The following is a 26052-nucleotide window of genomic DNA, read 5'->3' as shown; positions in this document are numbered from 1 at the left end:
TCACTGCCCCCCCTCCACTTCCCAGTTCTTCTCTTTACTAATAATCATCATAATAATCCTCGCATTTGCTAACAGCGTCTTTCACGTCGGGAAAGCCACGCAGGAATTTCCTGCGAAGCGTAGTGACTGTGCGTTTGTGTAAGCGAATGCAGCAGCGACACCCCCCCACAAGTGAACAGCCAGGTGGCGGTGGTCCAGATAAACCGGGAGAAACGTCCCGCTCTTCTCGATTAGGGTTAGCGGCCACGGGATCTTCAACGTCCGCGGTGAACGGGAGGGAGATGGGAGCTCGGGTGAACTTCCCATCCAAAAGATGGCCGAGCAGTTGGCCTCGCCTCGCAAGCGAGAGGACCCGGGTTCAATTCCCGGGCGGGGGTGGGGGCGAAACCCTCGGCAAGTTTCCTTACTCCGCACGCACGCCTCTTTTCACTTAGCGGCAAGCAGAGACCCCGTTATTGGTCATATTCGGCGGATCGCTCTCCGCGGGTAATAATCCATTCAAAAACCATGAAATAAATAAATTCGGTAACTGCGATCCACCACTGTTTGTGGGGGGGAGCGCCGCTGTGCGCAATTGGCTGCCGCGTTTCGCCCCCAAAATATACAGTCAATTCACTTTGCAGTGTATTCTGCAAAGCGGTTTGAGACGTCTCGAGGGAGTGATGAGGCCCTGTATCAAATGCAGGGATTATTATGACGTTGTTGTTGATGTTGTTATTGATGTTAACTCGTGTTGAGATCAAGTTGGTTGGTTGCCCCGGGTTTTGACTGACCTCTCCTCTCACTCCCCCTCTTCCTCCCCAGCGCAGTGCCTGGAGATGACAACGAAGAGGAAGATAATTGGGCGTCTGGTTCCGTGCCGCTGTTTCCGGGCCGAAGAGGAAGTCATCTCAGTGCTCGACTACTCCCACTGCAGCCTCCAGCACGTCCCCAAGGAGGTGTACAGCTTCGAGCGCTCGCTAGAGGAGCTGTACCTGGACGCCAATCAGATAGATGAGCTGCCCAAGGTGAGAGCACATCACAGAGTGTGGTGGGGATGGGGTAGGGGGAGGTAGTGCTCTGTCCTGCTCCACGTCTCCCCACCGCCCCCCCCCCAACCCCCTTGTGACGAAGGGTGTGGATGTGATGGGTGGGTTGCGGGCGGGTGGGGAGATGGCGGTCGTTTTCCAAACCATTGGCCGGCCAGAGAGCCCAGTGCGCTCCAGACTGGAGGCTGATTCTTTTGATTAAATTATTAACGAGGTTCCTGTAAATTTAGCAAGCGATCAAAGGGAAGATGAAAGCGTTTAGGGAGCTGGTGGGAGGTGGCGGAGTGGGGGGGGGGTGGGGTGGTTGGGGGTGGGGGGGGAGGAAAGGAAAATATCCATTAAAAAGGAACGTTGCTTCCCAGCTGATCTGCCTTGTTTATTTCTGATTTCTCTGGGGAGTGGGGGGGGGGGGAGGGGGAGTGTGGGAAAGCGATGATGGTGTCGGGAAGGAAATCATTTCAACGGGACAAGAGGTTTCACACAGGAAGAGAGATACTGTTTTATTAACAGAGAAGGGCGAGAGACCTGGGGAGGGGTTGGGGATGGGGTCAGGGGGGGTGCGGGGGGTGGGGGGGGGGGGACTTTACAATGAAATTCATCACTGTGCTTAAATGACTCCAAACCGTGGAAGTCTTTAACGTCTGCCAGAACAGGGCATAGATGGGACATTGATTTAACAACAACAACAACAGCAGCAAAGGACATTTACACAGCGCCTTTCACGTCGGGAGGACGTCCGTCCCAAGGCGTTGGACAGTCAGGGATTTGGAGTTGGAAAGCGAGCTGGAGGTTGAATCAGGAGGGGTGGAGGGCAGGGAGGGTGGGGTAGGAGGGTGACCGAAGACGCGGTCGAAGAGGAAGGTTTTGGGACGACCCTAGAAGGAGGCAAGGGAGGGGGCGAGGCGAAGAGACTGCGAGTTGGATAACATCTCATCCAAAGGATGGCTCCTCTGACAATACAGTTCTCTTCCCCCCCTACCCCCCACCCCACCCCCACCCCCCACCATCTGGCACTGGAGTGTTAGCCTGGACTATATGGGTTGCAAATCTGATGCTAGGGCTTCGGAGGCGAGAGCGAGAGCGACTGAGCCAGGCTGACAGACATAGAAAAAAACACAGGAACAATTGGGAGTTAGCTTTAATTTTTCAGAAATGTAAAAAAATATATAGATATACATACACATTATTTTTTAAATCCCATTTTATTTTAATAAAAATGTTTTGCACCTGACTAACAAGACAAGCGATCTCTGCTCTCGCTACGATGCCCAGCTGTGAGAGCAAGTTAGAAATCAATGGTTAAGATAAATAAACTCCGAACGTTCAGCCTCTCCACATGACTGGCGGTTTCCTGCCAGTGTTTTGCCCCCGACTGTGCTCAATGCGTCATAATAACACCGTTCCTGTGTCTGTAACGTCAAAACGTCTCCGAGCGCTTCGCAGGGAATCGCTGTCAAGTGAAGTGACGGTGTCTATTTTGTAGGCAAACCGCGGCAAACGCACAGCGATGTCCCGCAAACAGCCTGCAAATCACACAGTCACTACACGTGGAGTCCTGTAGCTCAGTGGTTGGAGCACCCGCCTCGCAAGCGAGAGGATCCGGGTTTGATTCCCGGGCAGGGTGAAACGTTAGGCAAGTTTCCTTACTTCACACCCCTCCGTGTTCCCAGCAGTAAGTAGGAACCCGGTTGTTAGTCGATTGGCGGATAACTTTTCTGGGAGTAATATCCCTTCAAAAACATAATAATAATTTGGTCACTCAATCCACGACTGTTTGTGGGAACGCTGCTGTGCGCAATCGGCTGCCGCGTTTCACCCCAAAAATATACAATCACTCCACTTTACAGTATATTCCGTGAAGCGCTGTGAGACGTCTTGAAGGCGTGATAAGGCGCTGTATCAAAGGCAAGGATTATTATTATTATTACACCTTATGCTAAAATCCCACATCGGGGCTTGAACTCGCACAGTCTAAGCTGACGCTCCAAAGCAGCTCTGAGGGGTGGGTGTTGCATTGTCAGAAACGCCGTCCTTCAGATGAGACCTTAAACGTAGCTCCCGTCTGCCTGTTTGGGTGGACGTTAATGATCCCGTGGTGCTATTCGAAAAGAGAAGGGAGTTTCTCTCCCCCCGGTGTCCTGGCCGACAATCCCCAAATAAAATTGGTCACTCGCTCGATGGCTACTTGTGGGACACTGCTGTGCGCCAACTGGCTGCCACTCTTCGCCCACAAAACATACAGTCGTTACGTTTCACAGTATATTCAGCGAAGCGCTTTGAGACGTCCGCCCGACGTCAAGGATTATGGCTATTTATTGTCGGGTGAAGTGAATGATTGATTTTATTTGTGTGTGTGGGGTGGGGTGGGGGGTTTGTGGGATGGGGGAGCACTGGACTGACGGAGGTGAGATCCTGAACTGAGGACGTTGAAGATTCTGCAGTGATGTTTGGAAGAAGCAAAGCGAATTATTCCAGGCCCAATATTCCCAAATATTGAAGACTTTGAGAGAGCGAGGAGAGATACTGTAAGAGAGGGAAAGCGACAGAGAGCAAGAGACAGTGTGTGAGGCATAACCGTAAAGAGGTACCAGGGGAGAGAGTGGGAGTGGGTGGAGATGGATGGGGGAAGGGAGAGAGAGAGAGAGAGGAAGAAAGATAAAAAGGTTCCGAGAGACTGAGAGAGATATTGCGAGAGATAGGAGACAGGTGGAGGGTCAGAGAGACATAGAGAGAGAGAGAGAGAGATGGAGGGGACAGGGAGAAAGATGGAGGGAGAGAAGAGAGAGCGATGGAAGGACAGAGACAAAGACAGACAGAGAGAGAGAACTATCTAATGTTGCTCTTGACGTTCCAGCCTCTGTTCGGCTGTCAGGCCCTGCGGAAGCTGAGCGTCCCAGACAATGATCTGTCCAGCCTTCCCACCACCATCGCCAGCCTGGTCAACCTCAGGGAGCTGGACATCAGCAAGAACGGTAAGCACAGCACGTGTGAGTGTCGGGCTCACACTGCCCACACACTGAGCATCTGTGTAACACCTTCAAACCTGGTGTGAGTGTGCGTGTGTGGCAATTTGTGTGTGTGTATGAGTGTGAGTGTGTGTGTGGCAATTTCTATGAGTGTGTGCGGTGTGGCAATTTGTGTCTGTGTGTGGCAGTGTGTGAGTATATGAGTACGTGTGTGAGTAAGAGTGTGCATGTGTGTATCACAAATATTAGAGTCCTGTAGCTCAGTGGTTAGAGCGCTCGCCTCGCAAGCGAGAGGACGAATTCCCGAGCAGGATGAAACCTTAGGCAAGTTACTTTACTCCACACGCCTCTGCTTGCCGAGCAGTAAGCGGGAACCCGTCTGTTGATCGATTGGCGGATCGCTTTTCCGGGGGTAATAATCCCTTTTTAAAAAAAATGCGGTCACTCAATCCACGACTGTTTGTGGGACATTGGCTGCCGCGTTTCGCCCACAAGATATACACTTCACGGTATATTCTGTGAAGCTCTTTGAGACGTCTCGAAGACGTGATAAGGCTGTTATCAAATGCAAGGATTGTTATTAAAAGAAAAGGCCCAACCGATCAGTCTCTCCTCTGACAGCAGTAACCTTCGGGTCCTGCTATCATCGTCGTATAAATCTACGCTGTGCTCCATCCATCGCTGAGTGAGTGAGTGATTGATTGATTGTGTGAGAGTGAGTGTGTGATTGTATGGTTGACATTGAAACCGTTCTCCTTGATGAATTTGACCTCAATTCTCTCTCTGATTTCTCACTGATTTCGCTCTCTGATTTCTCTGCGGTTGATTTCTCTCTGAATGTTGCTGTTTTTTTGCTGGTTCACAAGTAATCATTCCTCTTTGTATCCGGCCAGGAATTCAGGATTTTCCAGAAAGCATCAAGTGTTGCAAATACCTCTCAGTTATCGAAGCCAGTGTCAATCCCATCTCCAAGTAAGTCCCTTTGAACGCTTGGAACATAGGAACAGGAGCCGGTCATTCAGCCCATCGAGCGGGTTTTGCAATTCCATTTCACCCACAAAATACGCAGTCAGTTCACTTCGCAGTGTATCCTGTGAAGCACTTTGAGACGGCTCAATACAACGCCTTATCAGGTCTTCGAGACGTCTCAAAGCGCTTCACAGGATACATTGTAAAGTGAATTGATTGTATATTTTGTGGGCGAAACGCGGCAGCCAATTGCGCACAACAGCGTCACACCACAAACAGTCGTGGATTGAGTGACCCAATTTTTTGGGTGGGTGGGGACGGGACTATAACTCCTTTGAAACCGCTGTTAAAGACCCTATTTGAATACGAGAAGGGAGATTCTCCAGGTGTCCATCCACTCACCACCTCCAACTCACTTACCCCCAAACTCAGTCACCCCCAACTCACTCATTCCCACCCCCCCTCCCCCCGTTGAATCTCACCGCAAGAGTCTGGTCCCAGAGAGAGGAGACAGAAGAGGAGAGAATTGGGGTAAGGCTTCGGGGTGAAGTTTGGGCTATGTGCTGTGTTAGTTAGCCCGGAGCCGGTTGGGGAGCTGACCTGACCATCTGCTCCTGGTCCTCTCTCAGGCTCCCGGACGGATTCACACAGCTCCTGAACCTAAGCCAGCTATACCTGAACGACGCCTTTTTGGAGTTTCTCCCGGCAAACTTCGGGAGGTAAGAGCGCAGCCACACGCAACCGTCGCGCGCGACTGTCACGCTCACACCGCCCACACGCGACCGGCACACCACGATGCTCCCAGACACGAGAAGAGGGAAGTTGATGACGAGGCGCGTCAATGTTTCACTATCCCCACCGCACACGGTGTTGCTGTGTCTGTGTCTGGAGCGCGTGTGTGTGTGTGTGTGTGAGAGACGGTGTTCCTGTGTGTTTGTATGTGTGTGTGTAAGCGTCCCTGTGTGTGTGTGTGTGTGCGTGTGTGTGACTGTGTGTATGTGTGTGTGTGTAAGCATTCCTGTGTGTGTGTGTGTCTGTGTGTGTGTGTGTGAGAGTGACTATGTGTGTGTGACTGTGTGTGTGTGAGAGTGACTATCCGTGTGTGTGTGAGAGAGTGTCCCTGTGTGTGAGAGTGACTATCCGTGTGTGTGTGTGTGTGTGTGTGTGTGAGAGAGTGTCCCTGTGTGTGAGAGTGACTATCCGTGTGTGTGTGTGTGTGTGTGAGAGAGTAACTGTCCCTGTGTGCGTGAGAGAGAGTGTCCCTGTGTGTGTGAGAGTGACTGTCCCTGTGTGTCTGTGTGTGAGAGTGACTGTCCCTGTGTGTGTGTGTGAGAGTGACTGTCCCTGTGTGTGTGTGTGTGAGAGTGACTGTCCCTCTGTGTGTGTGTGTGTGTGTGAGAGAGCGTGTCCCTGCGTGTGCCTCTGTGTGTGTGAGAGCGAGTTGGTAGCACTCTCGACGCTGCATCAGGAACTCGTGGGTTCAAACCCCGGCACAGCCAAATGTTATAGTGAAGGCAAAGTAAAGTGTTTTTGGGGGTGTGATAATAATCTCTGTCTCTCCCCTCCCCCTGAAATTACAGACTCACCAAGTTACGGATCCTGGAACTGCGAGAAAATCACCTGAAGACGTTACCAAAGTAAGTGTCCGGCGACGCTCCCGCCGGCCGTGTCTAACCAGACCAGACCGAGGCCACGTCGTGTGTGTATTTACACGGCGCCTTTCGCCTCCCGAGGTGCTGGACAATAATCGCCGTGTAAGACCTGCGCGGTTCACGCCTGACGTTGGTCAGTCCAAAAAAAAGTGTGTGCGTGTGTGCGTGTGCGCGTGTGCTCGTGTGAACAGCGTGTGTGTGAACGCGGACCGTGTACGCGTGTGCTCTACCCCTACCCTCCCTGCCCCACCACCCCCTTCCTCATCCCCCCACCCCACCCCCCCCCCACTCGGCTCGGGTCCAAATCCCTGACTGTCCAGCGCCTCGGGACGTCCTCCAGACGTGGAAGCAATGCACCGTTATTGTTGTTGTTGTTGTTGTTGTTGTTTATTTAGACGTCTCCTTCTGTCCCCTTCCCCCCCCCCCCCGCCCCCCACACTTATAGATCGATGCACAAACTGACCCAGATCGATCGGTTAGACCTGGGAAGCAACGAATTCACAGACCTGGTAAGATGGCAGCAGCGGGGGCAGTGAGTGTGTGAAAGGTACTGTCAGCCTCGGCATTTCACCATCTCTGACACTGAAGAGATTTCCCCCCCAACTACCCCCACCCCCCCCCCATCCCAACCACCCACCTCCCCAACCCCACTGGAGACCTCTACTCTAACCCCATACCCTGCTCTCTCTCTCTCTTTCTCCCCCCCTATTGTGTCTTGTGCTCGTGCTCGTTCCTACCCCCCCCCACCCCTCTCCACCCCCACCCCCACCCCCCCATTGGAGCGCTCTACTCTAACCCCATTCCCCGGGGGCCGGTGTTTGCCAGAATTCCCACGATCCCGGTGACAATCCGGCTCCGGTTTGAGGAGGCCGAGAGCTTTGCTCACTCCGGTGATTCATCTTGTCTGAAGGAAGAGCTTCCCACGCACAGCCTCTCGTTTCCGGAAACCTTCCTTCGCCCGATGGAGCTCGGCAGATTAATCAGAAGTCCTCCGCGGAGTCGAAATGTCCCGCAGCGCTTCGCAGGGTTTGCACCGCGAAGTGCGGCGACCGCGTACTTTGTAGGCATTTCCCCGAGAAGAACCTGCTCCAACCCTGGGAGCCATTGGGAGCCGCGAACTCCACCTCCCCCCCCCCCCACTCCCCCCCCAATTTGTGCACTAAGATGTCCCCCGCAAAGCGGCAGGAAGTGAGCGAGTGATTTTATCTGCCGGGACACCGGGAGAGTGAAAAAGAGAGGAGAGAGAATGAAAATCTCCCTTTCTCTTTCCAACATCACCGCGGGAGATCTTTAATGTCCACCTGAACAGGGCACAGATGGAGGGAGGTCACCTTTAACGCCGCATCCGAAGGACAGCGCCTCCCCCACAGCGAGGTTTCGAGAGAGGATCCCCAGAGAATAGTCACTACACTCGTCAGTGAAATCCTGCAAAGCGCTTTGAGACTTCGGAACTCCAAACAAAATTTGAAATCTTCCCACCCTTTGGAACTCCATCGTCTCTCTCCCCCCCCCCCACACCACCTCCCCTCGCCTCCTTCAAGGCCCATCTCGAGAACCTCCGTTTCGACCGCGCCTTCGGTCACCCTCTCACCCCTTAGCCTCCCCTCCCTCCCTCCCTCCCTCCCTCCACTCCCTCCTGATCCCAACCCCCCCAGCTCGGGTCCAAATCCCTGACCGCCCAGCGCCTTGGGATGTGATGTCCTCCCAATGTGAGAGGCGCTGTGTAAATGTCATTTGTCGTCGTTGTCGTTGAGAAGTCCTCCCGAGGTGAAAGCTGTTGGATCAAATGTTGTTGTCGGGTCAGTGTTTGGGACAGTGTTTGGTGGTCGCTGCTAATGGCCCAGCGCCGCCTCCATCTAAACCGGCTAATTGCTGTACTCAGCTTTCTGTCTCCACAGCCTGAGGTCCTGGACCAGCTACACAGCCTGAAGGAGCTGTGGATGGACAATAATTCCCTACAGACAGTCCCTGGGGTAAGAGGAGCCTGGTTTCTGTCTGCCATCGCTTTCAGCCACTGCGCCCCGAAACTCTGGAAGACTCTTCCTCCATCACTCCACCTTGCTCCCCCTTCCTTCCCCATCTTCAGGTCGTGGTGTCAGGCACTCTGGGACACTGCCCAGCATGAGGGGCGCTGTGTAAATGTAAATATTGTTGTTGTTGTCGTTTTCCGGAGCACCTGCTCCAACCCTGGCCATTGGGAGCAGCAAACTCCCCCTCCTGGTGGTGGGGGGGGGGGGGGGGGGGGAGGGAGGAAAGACACATAAGAACGCAAGAATTTGCTCGATGAAGGAAGGACCAAGGTCCATCTGGTTCACCTTCCACCATTTGGCCAGTCTCTCTCGACCTGTTGTGTCCCAAACTATCTATTCGCACCATTCGGTGTGGCACAGGATGGGCAAAAAGAGAAGGGAGGCAGGAAACAGTCACCCTGTGCTGAGCTTTTCTGGAACCTTTCTGAACCCCGTCTCTCTCCTCTCGTCCCAGCCTCTGAGCAAGCTGAAGCATCTGACATACCTGGACGTGTCTAAGAACAGGATCGAGACGGTGGAGCTGGAGATCTCGGGGTGTGAGGGGCTAGAGGACCTCCTGCTCTCCTCCAACATGTTACAGCAGCTGCCTGACTCCATAGGTGGGAGCCAACACCCCCCCCCCAGTCCCGACCCCAACCCCTCATCCTCACAGTCCATCCTCTCCCTCACCTGCCGTCCTCGCCCCAACCACCCACCACCTCCCCACCCCCACCCCCTCCCCACCCCCACCCCCAGCCACTCTCCCTCGGCAGCCATCTTAGTTTTGAACAGTGGCGGCCATGTTTTTCCTCACTCGCACCGGACGCCGTATTTTTCCAGTCACAGTGAGCGGCGTTTGTCAGGCTTCGACACTGCCTCAACTCAGTCCCAACCCGGACGATTTTCCTCGAAGGGCGCGCGAAACACCGCGGGCTCCGCCACCGGAAACAACGATGGAGCCACGACCTTGTGTTGCCGTGCGGGGAAGAGGGAATAAGAGGCCCTCAAGAGCTTGAATTTCGTGATGAGGTCCACCATCTGAGATGGAAAGGCTCGGTGAAATCACGCCACCTGGTGGCTATCTTTTCTGACCTAAAATGTGTTCAGAAAGTGAGAGTTCTTCCATTGATTGTAACGCAGAAGTTTAGAGCCTGGTTATGGTCAATATTAAACATTGTCAGTCCAGCTCAGCGGTAGCGCTCTTTCTGTCTCGCCTCGGAGACAGAAGGCCCCACGTCGGGCCTCGGAATCACGTGGTCTAAGCACTGTCGCGGAGACGCTGTCCTTCGGATGAGGCGTTAAACCGAGCTCCCCATCTGCCCGTTCAGGTGGACCTTAGAGATCTCCCCTTATGGCCTTATTGGAAAAGAGAAAGGGAATTTCTCTCACCCGGTGTCCTGGCCAACAATCCCCCGAATAAAATTGGTCACTCACTCCACGACTCACTTGTGGGGACACTGCCGCGCGCAAAAACGCCTGCCACGTCCCACCCACAAAATACAGTCGCTACACTTTACAGTATATCCTGTGAAGCGCTTTGAGACGTCTCGACGACGTGACGAGGCCGCGATGTCAAATGCAAAGATTGTTATTGTCGTTTCTGTTATTATCGTTGCTGTTGTCTCTTTCTCAAGGTCTCTTAAAGAAACTCACGACGCTGAAAGTGGACGATAACCAGTTAAACACGCTTCCCAACACGATCGGAGGGTAAGAGAGAACGTTGACCGGGAAACTTACTCCAAATAATAATAATACTAAAAATAATCCTTGCGGTTTATGCGTCAGCCTTGCCCAGTGGGTAGCGCTCTCTCTCTCATCTCTCTCTCTCTCCCTCCCTCGTTTGAGTCAGAAGTTTGTGGGTTCAAGCCCCCACGTCAGGACTTGGCATCACATAGTCTAAGCTGACGCTCCAATGTAGTGCTGGGGGGGTGGGTGGGGGGGGGGGTTGCGTTGTCGGAGACGCCGTCAGGTGAAACACTAAACCACGGTCCCGTCTGCCTGTTCAGGACGTTAAAGATCCCGCGGCGCTGTTCAAAAAGAGAAGGGGGTTTCTCTCCCTCCAGGTCCTGGGCGAGAACCCCCCAAATAAAATCGGTCGCTCACTTCGCGGGTGTTTGTGGGACGTCGCTGTGTGCAAATTGGCTGTCGCGTTTCGCCCGCAAAACGCACGGGCGCGACAGTTGGCAGTAAATCCTGTGAAGCACTTTAAGTCGTCCCAACGACATGATAAGTCACTGTATCAAATGGAAGGATTATGGGCGGGCGGGCGAGGGTGGGTGGGTGTGACCCCCATTTCCACTGGCTCCCCATCCCTCAGAGGATCCAGTTCCAAATCCTCGTCCTCACCTTCAAGGCCCTCCATGGCCTTACCCCCTCCTACCTCTCCGACCCCTTATCAACCTGTCCGCTCCCTTTGCTCAGCAGGTTCTGACCTACTCCATGTTTCCCGCCCGACCCGCCTTAGCATCGGTGGTCGGGCTTTCAGCCTCTCTGCCCCCACCCTCTGGAACTCCATCTCACGGTCCCTTCGCCTCGTTTCCTTGCCTCCTTCAAAACCCGTCTCAAGACCCTCCTCTTCGACCGCGCCTTCGGCCTCCCTCCTACCCTCCCTGATCCCATCGCTCCCCCACCCCCACCCCCACCCACCCGCTCGGGTCCTAATCCCTGACTGTTCAGTGCCTTGGGACCTCCTCCTGATGTGAAAGGCTCTGTACAACAACAAGATGGCACTTACATAGCGCCTTTCACGTCGGGGAGGATGTCCACATATACAGATGTGATTTGTTGCCGTTGTTGGCACTGACCCCAAGACTCAGTCCATCTGCGCTGTGTTAGAGGACAATCTAACCCCCCTTTCTCTCCCGCTACCCCCTCCCCCCCTCTCCCCACACCCGCTGCAGTCTCTCTTTGCTGGAGGAGTTTGACTGTAGCTGTAACGAACTGGAATCCCTGCCCCTCACCATCGGGTACCTGCACAACCTCCGCACTTTCGCTGCCGACGAGAACTTCCTCACTGAGCTGCCCAGAGAGGTGAGTGACAGCTCAGCCCCACCCCCCCCACCCCGCCCCCAGGACTCCGTACCCCGCGCCTCCCCCCCCCCACCCAACCCCAGCTCCAATTTCCCCACCCCCCAATGCCCCTCATGCAGCTCCCTCCCATTAGTCCACCGCCCCCCTCCCCTGGGGCTCAGTGACCTGTCCCCAGCGCTCCACCTCATGCCCTGCCCGTGCGCCACACTCCCCACACCGAGAGCCATGCCCCAAGCTCCGCCTCCAATGCTTTTCCTTCTGTGTCCTGCCCCCAGCACCCTACTCCATGCCCCCAGCGCCCAATGTCGCGCTCCTGCCAGTGCCCCATGCCCAGCGTTGGGTGCTGTGGCTGGGGTTGGGGGCTGTGGCTGGGGTTGGGGGCTGTAGCTGGGGTTGGGGGCTGTGGCTGGGGTTGGGGGCTGTGGCTGGGGTTGGGGGCTGTGGCTGGGGTTGGGGGCTGTGGCTGGGGTTGGGGGCTGTGGCTGGGGTTGGGGGCTGTGGCTGGAGTTGGGGGCTGGGGTTGAGGCTGGGATTGTGGTTGGGGGCTGGGGTTGGGGGCTGGGGCTTTAGTTGGGGGCTGGGGCTGGGGTTGGGGCTGGGGTTGGGGGTTGGGGTTGGGGTCTGTGGCTGGCGTTGGGGGCTGTGGTTTGTGGCTGGGGTTGGGGGCTGGGGTTGTGGTTGGGGGCTGTGGCTGGGGTTGAGGCTGGGGTTGTGGTTGGGGGCTGGGCCTGGGGGCTGGGGCTTTAGTTGGGGCTGGAGTTGGGGGCTGGGGTTGGGGGCTGTGGCTGGGGGCTGTGGCTGGGGTTGGGGGCTGGGGTTGGGGTTGGGGCTGGGGGCTGGGGCTTTAGTTGGGGGCTGGGGTTGTGGTTGGGGCTTTGGCTGGGGTTGGGGGCTGGGGTTGGGGGTGGGGTGGGGGCTGTGGCTGGGGTTGGGGCTGGGTTGGGGATGGGGTTGGGGGCGTGGCTGGGGTTGGGCTGGGGTTGTGGTTGGGGCTGGGGTTGGGGGCTGGGGTTTGGTTGGGGCTGTGGCTGGGGCTGGGGCTTTAGTTGGGTTGGGGGCTGTGGTGGGTTGGGGGCTGGGGTTGGGGCGTGGGGGGCTGGGGTTGGGGGCTGGGTGTGGGTGGGGGTGGGGTTGGGGGCTGTGGCTGGGGTTGGGGGCTGTGGGTGGGGCTGGGGGCTGTGGGTGGGGTGGGGGCTGTGGGTGGGGTTGGGGGCTGTGGGTGGGGCTGGGGCTGGGTGGGGGTTGGGGGCTGTGGGTGGGGTTGGGGGCTTTGGGTGGGTTGGGGGCTGTGGGTGGGGTTGGGGGGGGCTGTGGGTGGGGTTGGGGGCTGTGGTGGGGTGGGGGTGGTGGCTGGGGTGGGGGCTGTGGGTGGGGTTGGGGGCTGTGGCTGGGGTTGGGGGCTGTGGGTGGGGTTGGGGTTGGGGGCTGTGGGTGTGGGTGGGGTTGGGGTTGGGGGCTGTGGGTGGGTTTGGGGGTGGGGGCTGTGGGTGTGGGTGTGGGTGGGGTGGGGTGGGGGTGGGGTGGGGGCCGTGGGTGGGGGCTGTGGCTGGGGTTGGGGGCTGTGGCTGGGGTTGGGGGCTGTGGGTGTGGGTGTGGGTGGGGGTGGGGGCTGTGGGTGGGGGCTGTGGCTGTGTCCGGGTGGGTGTAATGTGGGCTGATGGCTGTGCCTTGTGCCTTCAGATCGGGAGCTGTAAAAACGTGACAGTGATGTCTCTGAGGACAAACAAGTTGGACCGACTGCCGGAGGAGATCGGGCAGATGCAGAAACTCAAGGTCCTCAGCCTGAGCGACAACCGGTAACCGACTGCCATAGCTCTGCGTTCACACCCCCCCACACACGCACTCCCCCAACAATATTACACATATATATATACACATTGATATATAATTTGATAATATATTTTTAATTAATATAATATTGCGTTGATCATCTGTGCCCTGCTCAGGCGGGCATCAAGATATTATATGATGGGGGGGGGTGGGGGAAAGGGGGTTGCGAGGCAATGTGTGGGGGGCACTTGAACACCATCTCCCCCCCCATACCCCCTCCTCTCTCCCCCCACCCCCTTCTCTCCCCCCCACCCCCTTCTCTGGCAATCCCCCAGATAAAATCACCCTCTAACTTCATGGCTGACCGTGAGAACGTGGCTGTGCTCAAATACACGCTATGCAGTAAATGCTTCCGACTCTCTCCCTCAACCCTTTCCCCTACTTCCCCTTCGACCGTTGTTAGGGTCACCCCCCTCCCCGGATGGCCTCAGGCTCCGCCACTGTCGAGCGCTCCGAGACGCTGCCCCGTGTGAAGGGCGCTGCGTAAAGACCAATCGTTGTTGATGATGTGTTAATAAACTCTCTTCTGCCACAGGTTAAAGAATTTACCTTTCAGCTTCACGAAACTTAAAGAACTGGCTGCCCTCTGGCTCTCTGATAACCAGGTAATAACCCGGGCGACCGGGAATAATCGGGAAAACCGGGAATAGTCAGGAGTAATCGGGATGCGTGAGGGTGAGAAGGAATGAAGGGGACCTGACAGAGGTCATTAAAGCGACCAGGAGCTTTGTTAAGGTTAATGAAGATCATTAATTACTCCCACTGGCTGGTGAGTCAGTAACCCGGAGGGCATTGATTTAAACTCAACACTAATCTAACAATGAGAGAGGTTAGGAGACACATCACACACGCGGATAAACACAGACATACACGCACATATAAACAGACACACACGCTCACGCAAATAGACACATACATACAAACGCACCACACACAGACACCACACCCGCAGGTAAACACAGACACACCACACACACACACACTGCCAGAGACACAGGCAGACGCCACACGCATAGATACCGACAGACACGGTCAGGTGCATTGATGCAAACACACACAAGTAGATATGTAGACACCGCACGCACATATACACACATGCACACGCGCATACACATACACACACACACACATGCACACACACACAGAGTTATTCGGACATTAAATGCCTGACCGACAAATGCGAGCGACAGCAGAACTTTAAAACAGGAAAAATGTAAAGTTTGTGTGTGAGTGTGTGTGTGCGTGTGAGTGTGTGTGTGTGGTGGTGGGGGGGTGTGGGAGCAGTGGGGGGAAAGGAGGGGTGGGAGTGTAGAGGTCTAATAGGGAGCGAGCACAGGCACGAAGGGATGAATGGCCCTACTCTGTTAGCAGGTCACGAGATTGGGTCCCTCTGATCTGGGGGAGTTAGAGGGAATGATTGGTTGCTGAGGTCCTGGCTGGACCAGGCTTGGTGGGCAGACTTCCTGTACCTGCGTGTAATTCCAACCCCCTGGATTCCTCCCGTTATCCCTTGTTTTTCCGCTGTCTCCCTCCAGTCCAAGGCGTTGATCCCGCTGCAGACGGAATCTCATCCCGAAACCAAACAGCGAGTGTTGACCAACTACATGTTTCCACAGCAACCGCGCAATGATGAAGGTCAGTCTCCACTGCGTTAGTTAATCCAGAAATGGGTTAAAGAACACTGCAAGATCCAGTCACTAGGGAGCAGGGAATCCTCCCGCTCAGCTCCTGTTAACCCTGCAAGCCAAAGCCCTAACGGGTCGGGAGGTCCTGCCTGGACAAGCAGCGGGAAAGCTTGGCAGACAGCGATACCAATGGCCAAGCTATGGGGTTTTTGTTGGTTAGACTCCAGCAGATACCCCTAACACACACTCTGGGGTCCCCCCACAAGCCTTGGCTCTTGCCAACCTGTGCCTGATACTCTCCGGAATTAGGTAAAGCAGGTTACGTCCCTCTGGGGGGGTGGGGGGGGAGGGAGAGAGAGAGAGAGAGAGAGCACATTCCATTCCAATAATCTATCTCTGGGATTTCCATGTGTAGGTGGGATTTTTGGAATTCTCAGCTTGGTTTGGAGACTCCGAAGCAACGGGGCGTGCGAAGGCGGTCAGCAAGTGGGTGGGTGGGAGCGCTGAGTTGTTGGAGTTGTCGTCTTTATCAGCTAAGGCGTGAAACCGAGCTTCCCTGTCTGCACTTTACTGGATATTCTGTGAAGCGCTTTGAGTCATCGCAATGATGCGTCGAGTGCAAGGATTATTATTATTATTATTATTATAAACTTGGTGGCCAATTTGAGGCCTGACGTGTTCCTGTGTTCTCCCCAGACTTCCCCTCAGACACTGACAGCTTCAACCCCACCCTTGGGAGGAGCAGAGGCAGCAGAGGATGCAGGTGGCTTTCGACTTCGAAGAGAAGAAGGAGGAGGCGGAGGCCAAAGGCAAAGTTAAGGTTGCTGCCAAATATCCTGTTAACTGGGCTGGGCACTGGGTTCAAATACAATCGGTTGCTTTGTTTTATGGCCGTCTGGATCTCCCTCCCTCCCCTCCCTCTTCCTTCCTTTGGTCACCCTCCTATCCCCACCCTTGTTCAAGGTCCATCTCAAGACCCCTCTCGTTGACTGTGCTTTCGGTCATCTTCTCCCCACCCACCTCAACCCCCCCCCCACCCACCCTCAGCTCAGGTGCACCTTGGGCCACTCTCCCAACGTGAAAGGTGCTGTGTTTGTTGTTTGAATGATGGACATTGTTGATGACATGACTGGCAATGGAATGTCGGAATCGAGTCAGCCCTCCGTAACCGCCTCTACTCTAGTCCTGAGCCACAGTAATCCAGGGCACTGCCGATGACACTGCCCGGCCTGGCTCATCGGCAGGACCTGGAAGGGCAAACCAGTCACCAGTCACTGGGGGGGGGCAGAGAGTCATCCCACTCAGCTCGTGTTAACCCTGCAACCAAAGCCCTTAAGGGGTGGTGTGGTCCTAGTTGAACAAGCAGCAGGAAAGTTTGCCAGACCATAATATCAACAATAATATAATGATAATAATCCTTGCATTTGATATAGCGCTTTTCACATCGGGAGGACGTTCCAAAGCGCTTCACAGAACACACTGTAAAGTGAATTGACTGTATATTTGTGGGCGAACGCGGCAGCCAATTGCGCACAGCAATGTCCCACAAACAGTCGTAGATTGAAAATGACCAATTTATTATTGTTTTGGTTTTGGAGGGATTATTATTAGGCTCTGTGTGGAGTAAGGAAACTTGCCCAAGGTTTCGCCCTCTGCCTGGAATTGAACTCAGGTCTCTCGCTTGCATCCCCCCGAGGTGACTGATGCTGTGAGATCTGGGAGATGGACGTGGCCGAGCGGTGGCTCTTGCCCTGACGTTGGTCTCGTGTCTCGGTTTCAATTTCAGGTTGAGATCAACTTGAAGAGGTACCCGACCCCTTACCCCGAGGACCTGAAGAACATGGTGAAGTCCGTGCAGCACCTGGTCGGCAAGCACAGCGGGGGAGCCTCCGCCGTCAACTCGGGCGCCGCCACTGAGCCGGAACGTTCCGGAAAGGAGAAGTATGATCACAAGTGGCCCGTGTCAACGAAAGAGGTCACACTTCAGGTAACTAGGGCGACAGCAGATCATTCAATTGGTTGATGGGTTGGATTGATTGATGGGTGGATTGATTGATGGGTGGATTGATTGATGGGTGGATTGATTGATGGGTGGATTGATTGATGGGTGGATTGATTGATGGGTGGATTGATTGATGGGTGGATTGATTGATGGGTGGATTGATTGATGGGTGGATTGATTGATGGGTGGATTGATTGATGGGTGGATTGATTGATGGGTGGATTGATTGATGGGTGGATTGATTGATGGGTGGATTGATTGATGGGTGGATTGATTGATGGGTGGGTGGGTGGATGGGTGGGTGGGTGGATGGGTGGGTGGATTGATTGATGGGTGGGTGGATTGATTGATGGGTGGGTGGATTGATTGATGGGTGGGTGGATTGATTGATGGGTGGATCGATGGATTGATGGGTGGATCGATGGATTGATGGGTGGATCGATGGATTGATGGGTGGATCGATGGATTGATGGGTGGATCGATGGATTGATGGGTGGATCGATGGATTGATGGGTGGATCGATGGATTGATGGGTGGATTGATTGATTGATGGGTGGATTGATTGATGGGTGGACTGATTGATTGATGGGTGGACTGATTGATTGATGGGTGGATTGACTGATTGTCCGCTCCCTCCGCTCAGTCGGCACTGGTCTGCCCTATGTCCCCCACCTGAGCCACCCCACCATCGGCAGTCGGGCCTTCAGCCTCTCTGCCCCCATTCTTTGGAACTCCATCCCACAGTCCCTTTGCCTCGCCCCTCTCCCTTACTTCCTACATGGTCCATCTCAAGAGTCTCTTCTTCGATTGCGCCTTTGGTCACCCTTCTATCCCCACCCTCCCTTCCCTCTACCCCTCCTGATCCCAACCCCCAGCTCACTGTCGATTATCTTGAGACGTCGTCCCAATGCTTCCTCCCCTCTGTCCTGCCCTTAGCACTCAAACCTTCAGCCTACCTTTCCCCCACCTTCCTCCTGTCCTACCCTTGGGTTCGCCTCGCCCCCTCCGTCACTGCTTCTCAAAACTCACCTAAGTACCCAACCTCCTTGATTGTGCCTTTAGCCATATTCTCTCTAGGGCCCCCCCCACCTTCTCCTCCCCCGAACCCTCTGCCCAAATTTTCAGGCAAAACGGGGGCGCTGATTTGTGGAGGAGTGGGGATTATTGATTCGGCATAAAACCTTTGAGCATTTAAAAATGTAGTCGTGGGTTGTGTGAGGAGAGGGTGAGGGGTGAGAAGAGGACGAGGTGTGGGGGTGAAAGCCATAATTTAGGGGGAAAACAGTAGGATTATTATGTATTATTTTGATATCTCGAGTGATTTTTTTTTTTTGGGGGGTGGTGGTTGGTTTTTCTCTCTCTGTCTCTGCAGGATTCCTTAAGGGAGTCTCCGAGCGACATGAGACTGGGGGACATGAGATCAAGCATGGCCGAAACTCCGCTCTTTAAACCCAAGGTCGTCTTGTTCAAGGAGAAGAAAGGTAACCCATTCTCCGTCTGTGAGGGGAGGGGGACGAAGGGTTTTCCTCAACCCAACCCATCTCGTTCTCTTTGCTTTATGGTGTGCTCAGTGGTTAGAGCACTCTCCTCGCATGTGAGAGGACCAGGGTTCGATTCTCGGGCAGAGAGAAACATTGGGCAAGTTTCTTTACTCCACATACCTCTGTTTTCCCAGCAGTAAGTAGGAACCCAGTTGTTAGTGGATTGGCGGATTGCTTTCCGGGGTAACCATCCCCGGGACGCTTGGCTGCTGCGTTTCCCCCACAACATACACAGTCAACTCACTTTACCGTATATTCTGTGAAGCGCTTTGAGACGTCTCGATGACATGATAAGGCGTTGTGTCAACTGCAAGGATTTTTATTATTATATCGGAAATGAGAAGCCTTTGGTTGACTAACGCTGAAGGAATCCTGTGTTTCTTCTGCCCGGTAAGAGTTGTCAGACGAATCAGAGGGCGAGCGGGTGAACAACAGTGGCTCATCGGGCACCTTCTCGGACTACTCACCCTCGCAGGGCTCTTCGGGCTCCTCTGGGATCCCCATTAAAGTCAGCACTTTACAAACAGCCGTGAAGGACAGCGTCCCCGGGACCTCCTGGGGCAACAGGTGAGTCAGGCCATTGCTCGCGGCGTCTCACAACCCCTTCGTTCTCTCCTTCCCTCTTTCCATTCCTTCCTTCCTTCCTTCTCTCTCTCCCGCCCTTCCCTCTTTTCCTCCATCCGTTGATCCTTCCTTCTTCCCCTCCAATATCTCTCTAAAATCTCTCTCTACTCCAGTGGTGACCATCCGTGGACCGGAAGTGGCCCTGGAGTTGTCAGGAAGCGCACCCCCTTCCCTTTCCCACCCCCCACCTGCCACCCCCCCACCCAAGCATTCGATTTCCTTGATTATTCCTATGACGTAAATCAAGAAACATTCAATCAAGAAGAGTTTGGTTGGCAACCACTGGTCTATTGTTTCATTGGTGGCCCAACACCCGCCCCTCCCCCTCTTCCCCCCCCACCCCACGGGCTATTTCTCCCACTGTCCTCATCAGTCCATCCCCACCCTGTCCCTGGACATCAGTGAAGCATCGGTTGAGCGTCTCGACTTTGACCGAGGGTTGGGAGAAGGAGTAGCTGTCGTCCGGGAGAGGCGTGAGGGCCCACAAGCTCCTTGGAGGAGCTCCTGCCCTGGTGGCCTCCACACTCCACGTTGTGGGTGAAGGAGATGGTGACACCCACTGGGGCGTTCCCCCCCAGCCCCCTCAGGCCCCCTCCCTCTCCCTGTCACTAGGCTGGTGTGGCCTTGCATGACCCTCGCTCTCTCTCTCTCTCTCCCTCAGCAGGTTGAGCCAGACCTTCCAGCAAACACTGGAGGCCAAGCCATTACTGAGCCAACGGGAGGTGGGGCCAAATGTCAGCCTGGTGGGGCAGCGAGCGGAGAGACGGCCGGTGTCCGAGCCCTTCCCGGACAAGTGGCCGGACGGCTCCCATTACGACAACACGGGATTCGTGGCCGACGAGAAGACGGCGGGGATGGACACCACGGGGGGTGGGGCCGGAGCCCACCCCATGTTGAGCTCCAAGTCCCGCAGCCTCTCCGCCCAGAGCCGCCGGCCCCTGATGAGGCAGGACCGCATCGTGGGGCTCCCCCTGGAGCTCGAGCAGATCCCACACACTGTCCACAGTGCTCCCGACTCCGAGCCCCCCCCTCCCACCCTCTGGCAGAACTGGACCCGCACCCCCAGCCCCTTCGAGGACCGCACTGCCTTTCCCTCCAAGCTGGACATCACCCCCGCCAGCAGCCCCTCCCCTGGCAGGAAAGACCCCGAGACCGAGCCCCCGCGGACAGAGGGGGGAGGGTCCGCTGTCAACTTCCCTGGAAGGTTCCCGCCCCAGGCCTCCTGGGGGTATCTGGACTCCGAGGGGCCCCGGGGCCAGACGGACAGGTTCTCCCACCTCTGCCGGCCCGAGTCGGCCAAAGTGTCCACCTACGGCAGCCGGAGCTCTGACAGGCCGATGCCCATGATGAGGGGGCTCCGAGCCAGTCAGTTCAAGAAGTCGCAGAGCATCGATGAGATCGACATTGGGGCCTTCAAGGTCTACAACATCCCCCTGGACAGCTATGGTTGCAGCATTGAGAACCCGGGCAGCGTGGACCTGCCCGATCCGGGGCCCGAGCCCCCCGGCATGTCTCGCAGCCGCTCGGCCCCCATGTTGGATGAGGAGCTCCTCGAAGCCTACTCTGGGACCGGGGGCAAAGGCTCCCACAACAAGGTCCCCGTCACCAAAAAGGTCTATCACTTCGACCACAGCTTCAACCCCCAGGGGCCGATAGACGTGAAGCCCGAGAGGCGGGTCACCACCTCCTTCACACACAACGTGGATTATGGAGGCCACCAGGGCAAGGGATCCTCCAAGGAGCCTGTGGGACCTCCCACCTTCCGCGGCTACCAACCCATGGACCACATGTACTCCTTCTCTCAGCCCTCGGTCAACGATGAGACACTTAACCCTCGCTTTGCCGGAGGTCAGCCCAGCTTCCTGAGGCAGTCGGACTCACTGGCCACCTCGACCGAGATGATGCTCCATCGGAGGGCGGTTGAGACCCCCGAGGTCTTGCAGGGCGAGCGCTACGTCAGGACTCACTACCGGGGGGTGCTGGAGCACCAGAACAGCGCCTCACTGGTGGAATCTCAATTCCTCAAGAGGAACGGGAGGTTTGAAGAGGACTACCCTACCTTCCAGGAGGTGAAGAACCAGGCGAGGAACTTCCAGGACAAGCCCTTGACCCAGAGAAGGCCGCTGTCTGCCCGGAGCTACAGCACGGAGACTTACGGGCATTCCCAGGCCAGGCCGGTGTCCGCCAGGCCTACCATGGCGGCCCTGATGGAGAAACTGCCCTCGGACTATAACATGGGCACCTACGGGGGCAGGAAGGCTTCTGAGAGCTGCGAGCTGAGGAGCAGACCCACCCAGCTGAAAGGAGAGGACCTCACCTCCAAGTTCCCCATGGACTGGAGACAGCAGTTACTCAGGCACATAGAAGCCAAACGGTTGGACCGGGTGAGCCACCGCCCTTCGCCTCTTCTCAGTTGGGTTTCGCGTCGCGTATCACGTCTTCTCTGCCTCATGTCATTTTTATTTCTCGGTCTGAGAGTCAGAAGGTTGTGGGTTCGACCCCCCACACCCACCCGCCACTATGTCACACCACCTATATTGGGTAAAGTCTCTTTCTGGCGAATCTGCGAGGCTTTACCCAATATATGGGCGGTGTGGACGACCGATCTTTCGATATCATTATAATCATTATGTAATATAATAAAATGCAAGAATTATTATTCCTTTCATTCACAATTCGAAGGTTAAAGCTTCAACACATACAACTATTATACCGTTAAGTTATATTTTAAAGCAGTAGGTTTCAACTAAACCGATATTACCCCATTTCATTGCAGGATGTCGCTGATCAGTAGCTGCTCACAACTGTTCCTCCGGCGATAATTCCAACTATTCCAAACTTATGTCTTTCTTTTATATGTGTCTAACTCCATCTCCCCCTTGTCACAGAGGTGGCCCCCACCCTTCCCAGGCTGCTAGCGACTTTGAGCAGAGAGAGAGAGAGAGCGCGATGGACAACTTTTGGGCAGCCTTCTTGTTTCTTTAATAATAATAAAATATAAACTGCAGCACTGTGACGGAAGAACATTTTCAACAAACGACAATGAAAAACACCAATTGTTATACGAAAACGCGAATTGCTGTAAAACTTGAACTGTTATAGAAAATATCCTTAACCCGAACATGAATTTGCTTTGCAAAAACCTCTTGAACGGCAATCTCATCTCCAATAAACAAGCCATCGTGGAGTCCTGTAGCTCAGTGGTTAGAGCACTCGCTTTGCAAGTGAGAGACCTGAGTTTAATTCCAGGCAGAGGGCGAAACCTTGGGCAAGTTTCCTTACTCCACACAGAGCCTAATAATAATCCCTCCAAAACCAAAACAATAATAAATTGGTCATTTTCAATCTACGACTGTTTGTGGGACATTGCTGTGCGCAATTGGCTGCCGCGTTCGCCCACAAATATACAGTCAATTCACTTTACAGTGTGTTCTGTGAAGCGCTTTGGGACGTCTTCCCGACGTGAAAAGCGCTATATCAAATGTAAGGATTATTATTATTATTATTATCTTGCAGTTTTCCTAGCCACCTCATCGTTTTTAACCGTTAATCAAAACGGCGTCTATTCAACGGAGGCATTTCTAACCGCTGATGAGAATAATTCTTTCTCGAGTACGTGGTTTAACATATAGATGGGAGGACGGCATCTGCCGAAACACCGGAAGAGGGAAGGTTTTCAGAACCTGACCTCAGTCAGCAATATATCTTTACCTTTGCTAACACTAACTGCATATGTACCCTCTCAGGGGCTCTTAAGTTAGTCATTTAAAACATGTGGCCTTGTTCGGCCCCCAGTAACTAAGGAATGCTGCACCAGAAAGATTATAAGTGTTTGGTTATACTCTAAACGTGTATTAATTAAAAACCTTAAAAACAGCAAGAATCACAAATATAATCTTACACCAGGACGTTGAGCTCACAGTCTTAGCTCACGCTCCAGTGCAGAGCTGGGGGGAGGTGGAGAGGAGGGAAGAGAAGACCTCGTTGTCGGAGACGGTGTCCTTCGGATGAGGTGTTCCACCAAACTCTTGGCTGTGCCCTGTTCAGGTGGACGTTAAAAATCCCGCTGTTGGGAAAATAGAAGGGAGTTTCTCTCTCTCTCTCTCTCTCTCGCCCACAAAATGTATCCCGAAGGGTTAACGCTCAGACTTTCTGCTCCTCAGACGCCGTCGCAGCAGAGCAACGTCCACGACAGTGAGATGGAGGACCTCTCGCCCGGGGGTCCCTGGAGCTCGTACGGGCTGGGGCGGAGGGACGTGCCGCCCGAGAGCATCATTAAAAAGGTTAGGGTTGGTCAGGGCTGCTTCCCCTCCTCCGCTAGTAAAAACAAAATGCTCCTTTACTTTCTCACCGAACACCCTCGGCTTTGACCTACAAAATAGCAACTGGTGTTCCCCCAAGGACTTCCTTCACTCCTTTCGAGCCCTGTAGCGCAGTGGTTAGAGCGCTCGCCTCGCAAGCGAGAGGACCCCGGCTCGATTCGCGGGCGCGGGGGGGGGGGGGGGGGGTGTTGTTAATCCACCACTGTTTGCGGGGACGTTGCTGGGCGCAATCGGCTGCCACGTTTCGCCCACAAAATACACAGTCACTCCACTTTACAGTGCATCCTGTGAAGCGCTTTGAGACATCTCGACGACGCGATAAGGCGCTGTATCAGATGCTAGGATTATTCTTATTATCTCCTCTGATCGATCGACCGACCGAACGAACAAACGAATGAACAAACGATGCTGTGTTGGTTTGAATGTTCCGTGTACATTTGTGCTGACCGGAGAGTTTGTGTGAAGTCCTCATCTCTCTAACCCCTTCTCCCCCTATTTCCACCCCTGCACCCCCACCCCGCATCATTTCTGTTGCTGTCGCCTGCATGTCTGCTGGGGAAATGCCTCCCCTCTCGCCCCCCCCACTCCCCGCACTGTTGGTAGCACTGTCAACTCCGAGTCAGATTGGAAGCACTCCAGGCCGCAATCCCACATGAAGGGCAAGTTGTTGTTGTGGGTTCAAGCCCCACACTTCGGGATTTGTGATCACAGTCCAGTGCAGCGCTGAGGGGGTGGGGGTACGGGGGGGGGGGGGGGGGTTGCGTTGCATTGTCGAAGGTGCCGTCCTTCGGATGAGACTCGAAACCGAGCTCCCGTCTGCCTGTTCGGGCGCACGATAGAAGATCCCATCGCACTATTCAACAAGAGAAGGGCCTTTCTCTCCTGGTGTCCTGGCCAACAATCCCCCTTGGTCGCTCGCTCGCTCCGCCACGGTTTGTGGGGACGCCCCTTTGCGCCTCTTTGCCTGCAGGGTTTCGCCCACAAAATACACAGTCACCGCATTTTACAGTATATCCTGCGAAGCGCTTTGAGACGTGATAAGTTGCTGGATCAAATACAAGGATTACTATTATTATAATTATTATTATTCTCCGACCTGGCTCAGCGATTAGCCGCTCTCTCTCTCTCTCTCTCTCTCTGTCTCTCGCCTCCCGAGTCAGAAGGTTGTGGGTTTAAACCCCCGCCTCAGGAATCGGACTCACATGGTCTAAGCTGATGCTCCAATGCAGCGCTATTGTGGGAGGGTGGGGGGTGGGGGTGGGGTTGCATTGCCGGTGGTGCCGTCCTTCGGATGAGACGTCAGACGTGAAGGTGCGACCGCGTCAGGAGCCCAGTCACCTCAACTCCGAGCTCCCACCTTCCTCCACCACCACCACCACCACCACCACCACCTCCTCTTCCTCCTCCTCTCAGCTTTGCTCGGGATCATTCTCCCCCGTGTGTCCGTCCTGTGCCCTTTCTCGCTCTCGCTCTCTCTCTTTCCTGTCTAGCTGTCTGTGTAAGTTCCACTGGTTGTTGTTTACAGCTTCCTGAGTCTTTGCCTAATGGGCTGAATTACCCACAGGCAGGTAGCCACCCTCACCCCCACCCCCAGCCAGTGCCAGGCCCAGGGCAAGGGCAAGGGCAGGGGCCAGGGCCGAGCGGGCTGGCAGGCGGCCCCCAGCACAGGGGCAGGGAGCAGCAGTACGAGGGGGCCGTGTCCAAGGTGACGCTACAGCACTACCAGCAGCCGCTGCAGATCGGCATCTCGTCCTCGCAGGGCGCAGGTCCCAGAGCATCGCAGCCCAGTCGCTGCCTCACGCAGATCAAAGCACAAAAGAGCAGCGAAGTTTATCAGGAGCAGGTAAGAGGAACGCACGCGCACGCGCACACTCGCGCGCGCACACGCGCTCGCACACGCACGCACACGCGCTCGCACACTCGCGCGCTCGCACACTCACGCGCGCTCACACACATGCACACACTCACACACGCGTACGCGCATCACTCGCACACATACACTCACACACACACACACACACAGCCATACACACACACTCACACCCACACATATACACACGCACTCACACACACACACACCCACACATACGCGCACACAGCTAAACCCCCAACACACACACACACATAGATACATAGATACACCCCCCCCTCCAACACACACACACACAGGTACACCCTCACACACACGTTCCGCGCCCCCCCCCCCCCACACAACACACGGATACTCTTCCACACACACAGTGTCCCATCCCCCACATACACACTCACATGCCCACATACATCCACACGCACACACAACAGTTTTTTGTTGGTCAGCTGGATTTCTGACACTTGAGGAAACCCACTGTCTCTGGAAATTCCATGTGTGGGTGGGATGCATGGAATTCTCAGTTTGGTTTGGAGACTCTTAAGCACGTAAGTGGGGTCTCCTCGGAGCTGAACCGGCTCCCAAGT

The 26052-nt window shown here is 55.0% G+C and overlaps 1 protein-coding gene across 1 annotated transcript in view; it reads left to right on the top strand.

The window, feature by feature from the left end:
• The window catches only part of lrrc7 (leucine rich repeat containing 7), a 35894-nt gene that overhangs the window by 6121 nt on the left and 3721 nt on the right, over nucleotides 1-26052 (top strand). Inside the window, 21 exon segments of the mRNA XM_042335575.1 lie at nucleotides 805-1007; nucleotides 3883-4000; nucleotides 4888-4966; nucleotides 5593-5682; nucleotides 6544-6600; nucleotides 7061-7124; nucleotides 8514-8588; nucleotides 9100-9244; nucleotides 10259-10331; nucleotides 11525-11654; nucleotides 13335-13450; nucleotides 14020-14089; nucleotides 15020-15119; nucleotides 15806-15838; nucleotides 15841-15929; nucleotides 16896-17096; nucleotides 18484-18592; nucleotides 19048-19219; nucleotides 19941-21660; nucleotides 23440-23559; nucleotides 25124-25441. Of these exon segments, the coding sequence (XP_042191509.1) occupies nucleotides 819-1007; nucleotides 3883-4000; nucleotides 4888-4966; nucleotides 5593-5682; nucleotides 6544-6600; nucleotides 7061-7124; nucleotides 8514-8588; nucleotides 9100-9244; nucleotides 10259-10331; nucleotides 11525-11654; nucleotides 13335-13450; nucleotides 14020-14089; nucleotides 15020-15119; nucleotides 15806-15838; nucleotides 15841-15929; nucleotides 16896-17096; nucleotides 18484-18592; nucleotides 19048-19219; nucleotides 19941-21660; nucleotides 23440-23559; nucleotides 25124-25441 (4068 nt within the window). The 5' untranslated portion in view covers nucleotides 805-818.

Source organism: Callorhinchus milii, unplaced genomic scaffold (genome assembly GCF_018977255.1).
Source record: "Callorhinchus milii isolate IMCB2004 unplaced genomic scaffold, IMCB_Cmil_1.0 Scaffold5, whole genome shotgun sequence".
Classification (NCBI taxonomy): domain Eukaryota; kingdom Metazoa; phylum Chordata; class Chondrichthyes; order Chimaeriformes; family Callorhinchidae; genus Callorhinchus; species Callorhinchus milii.
Note: the sequence above shows the minus strand (reverse complement) of the source record. Positions and strands in the feature narration are given on the sequence as shown.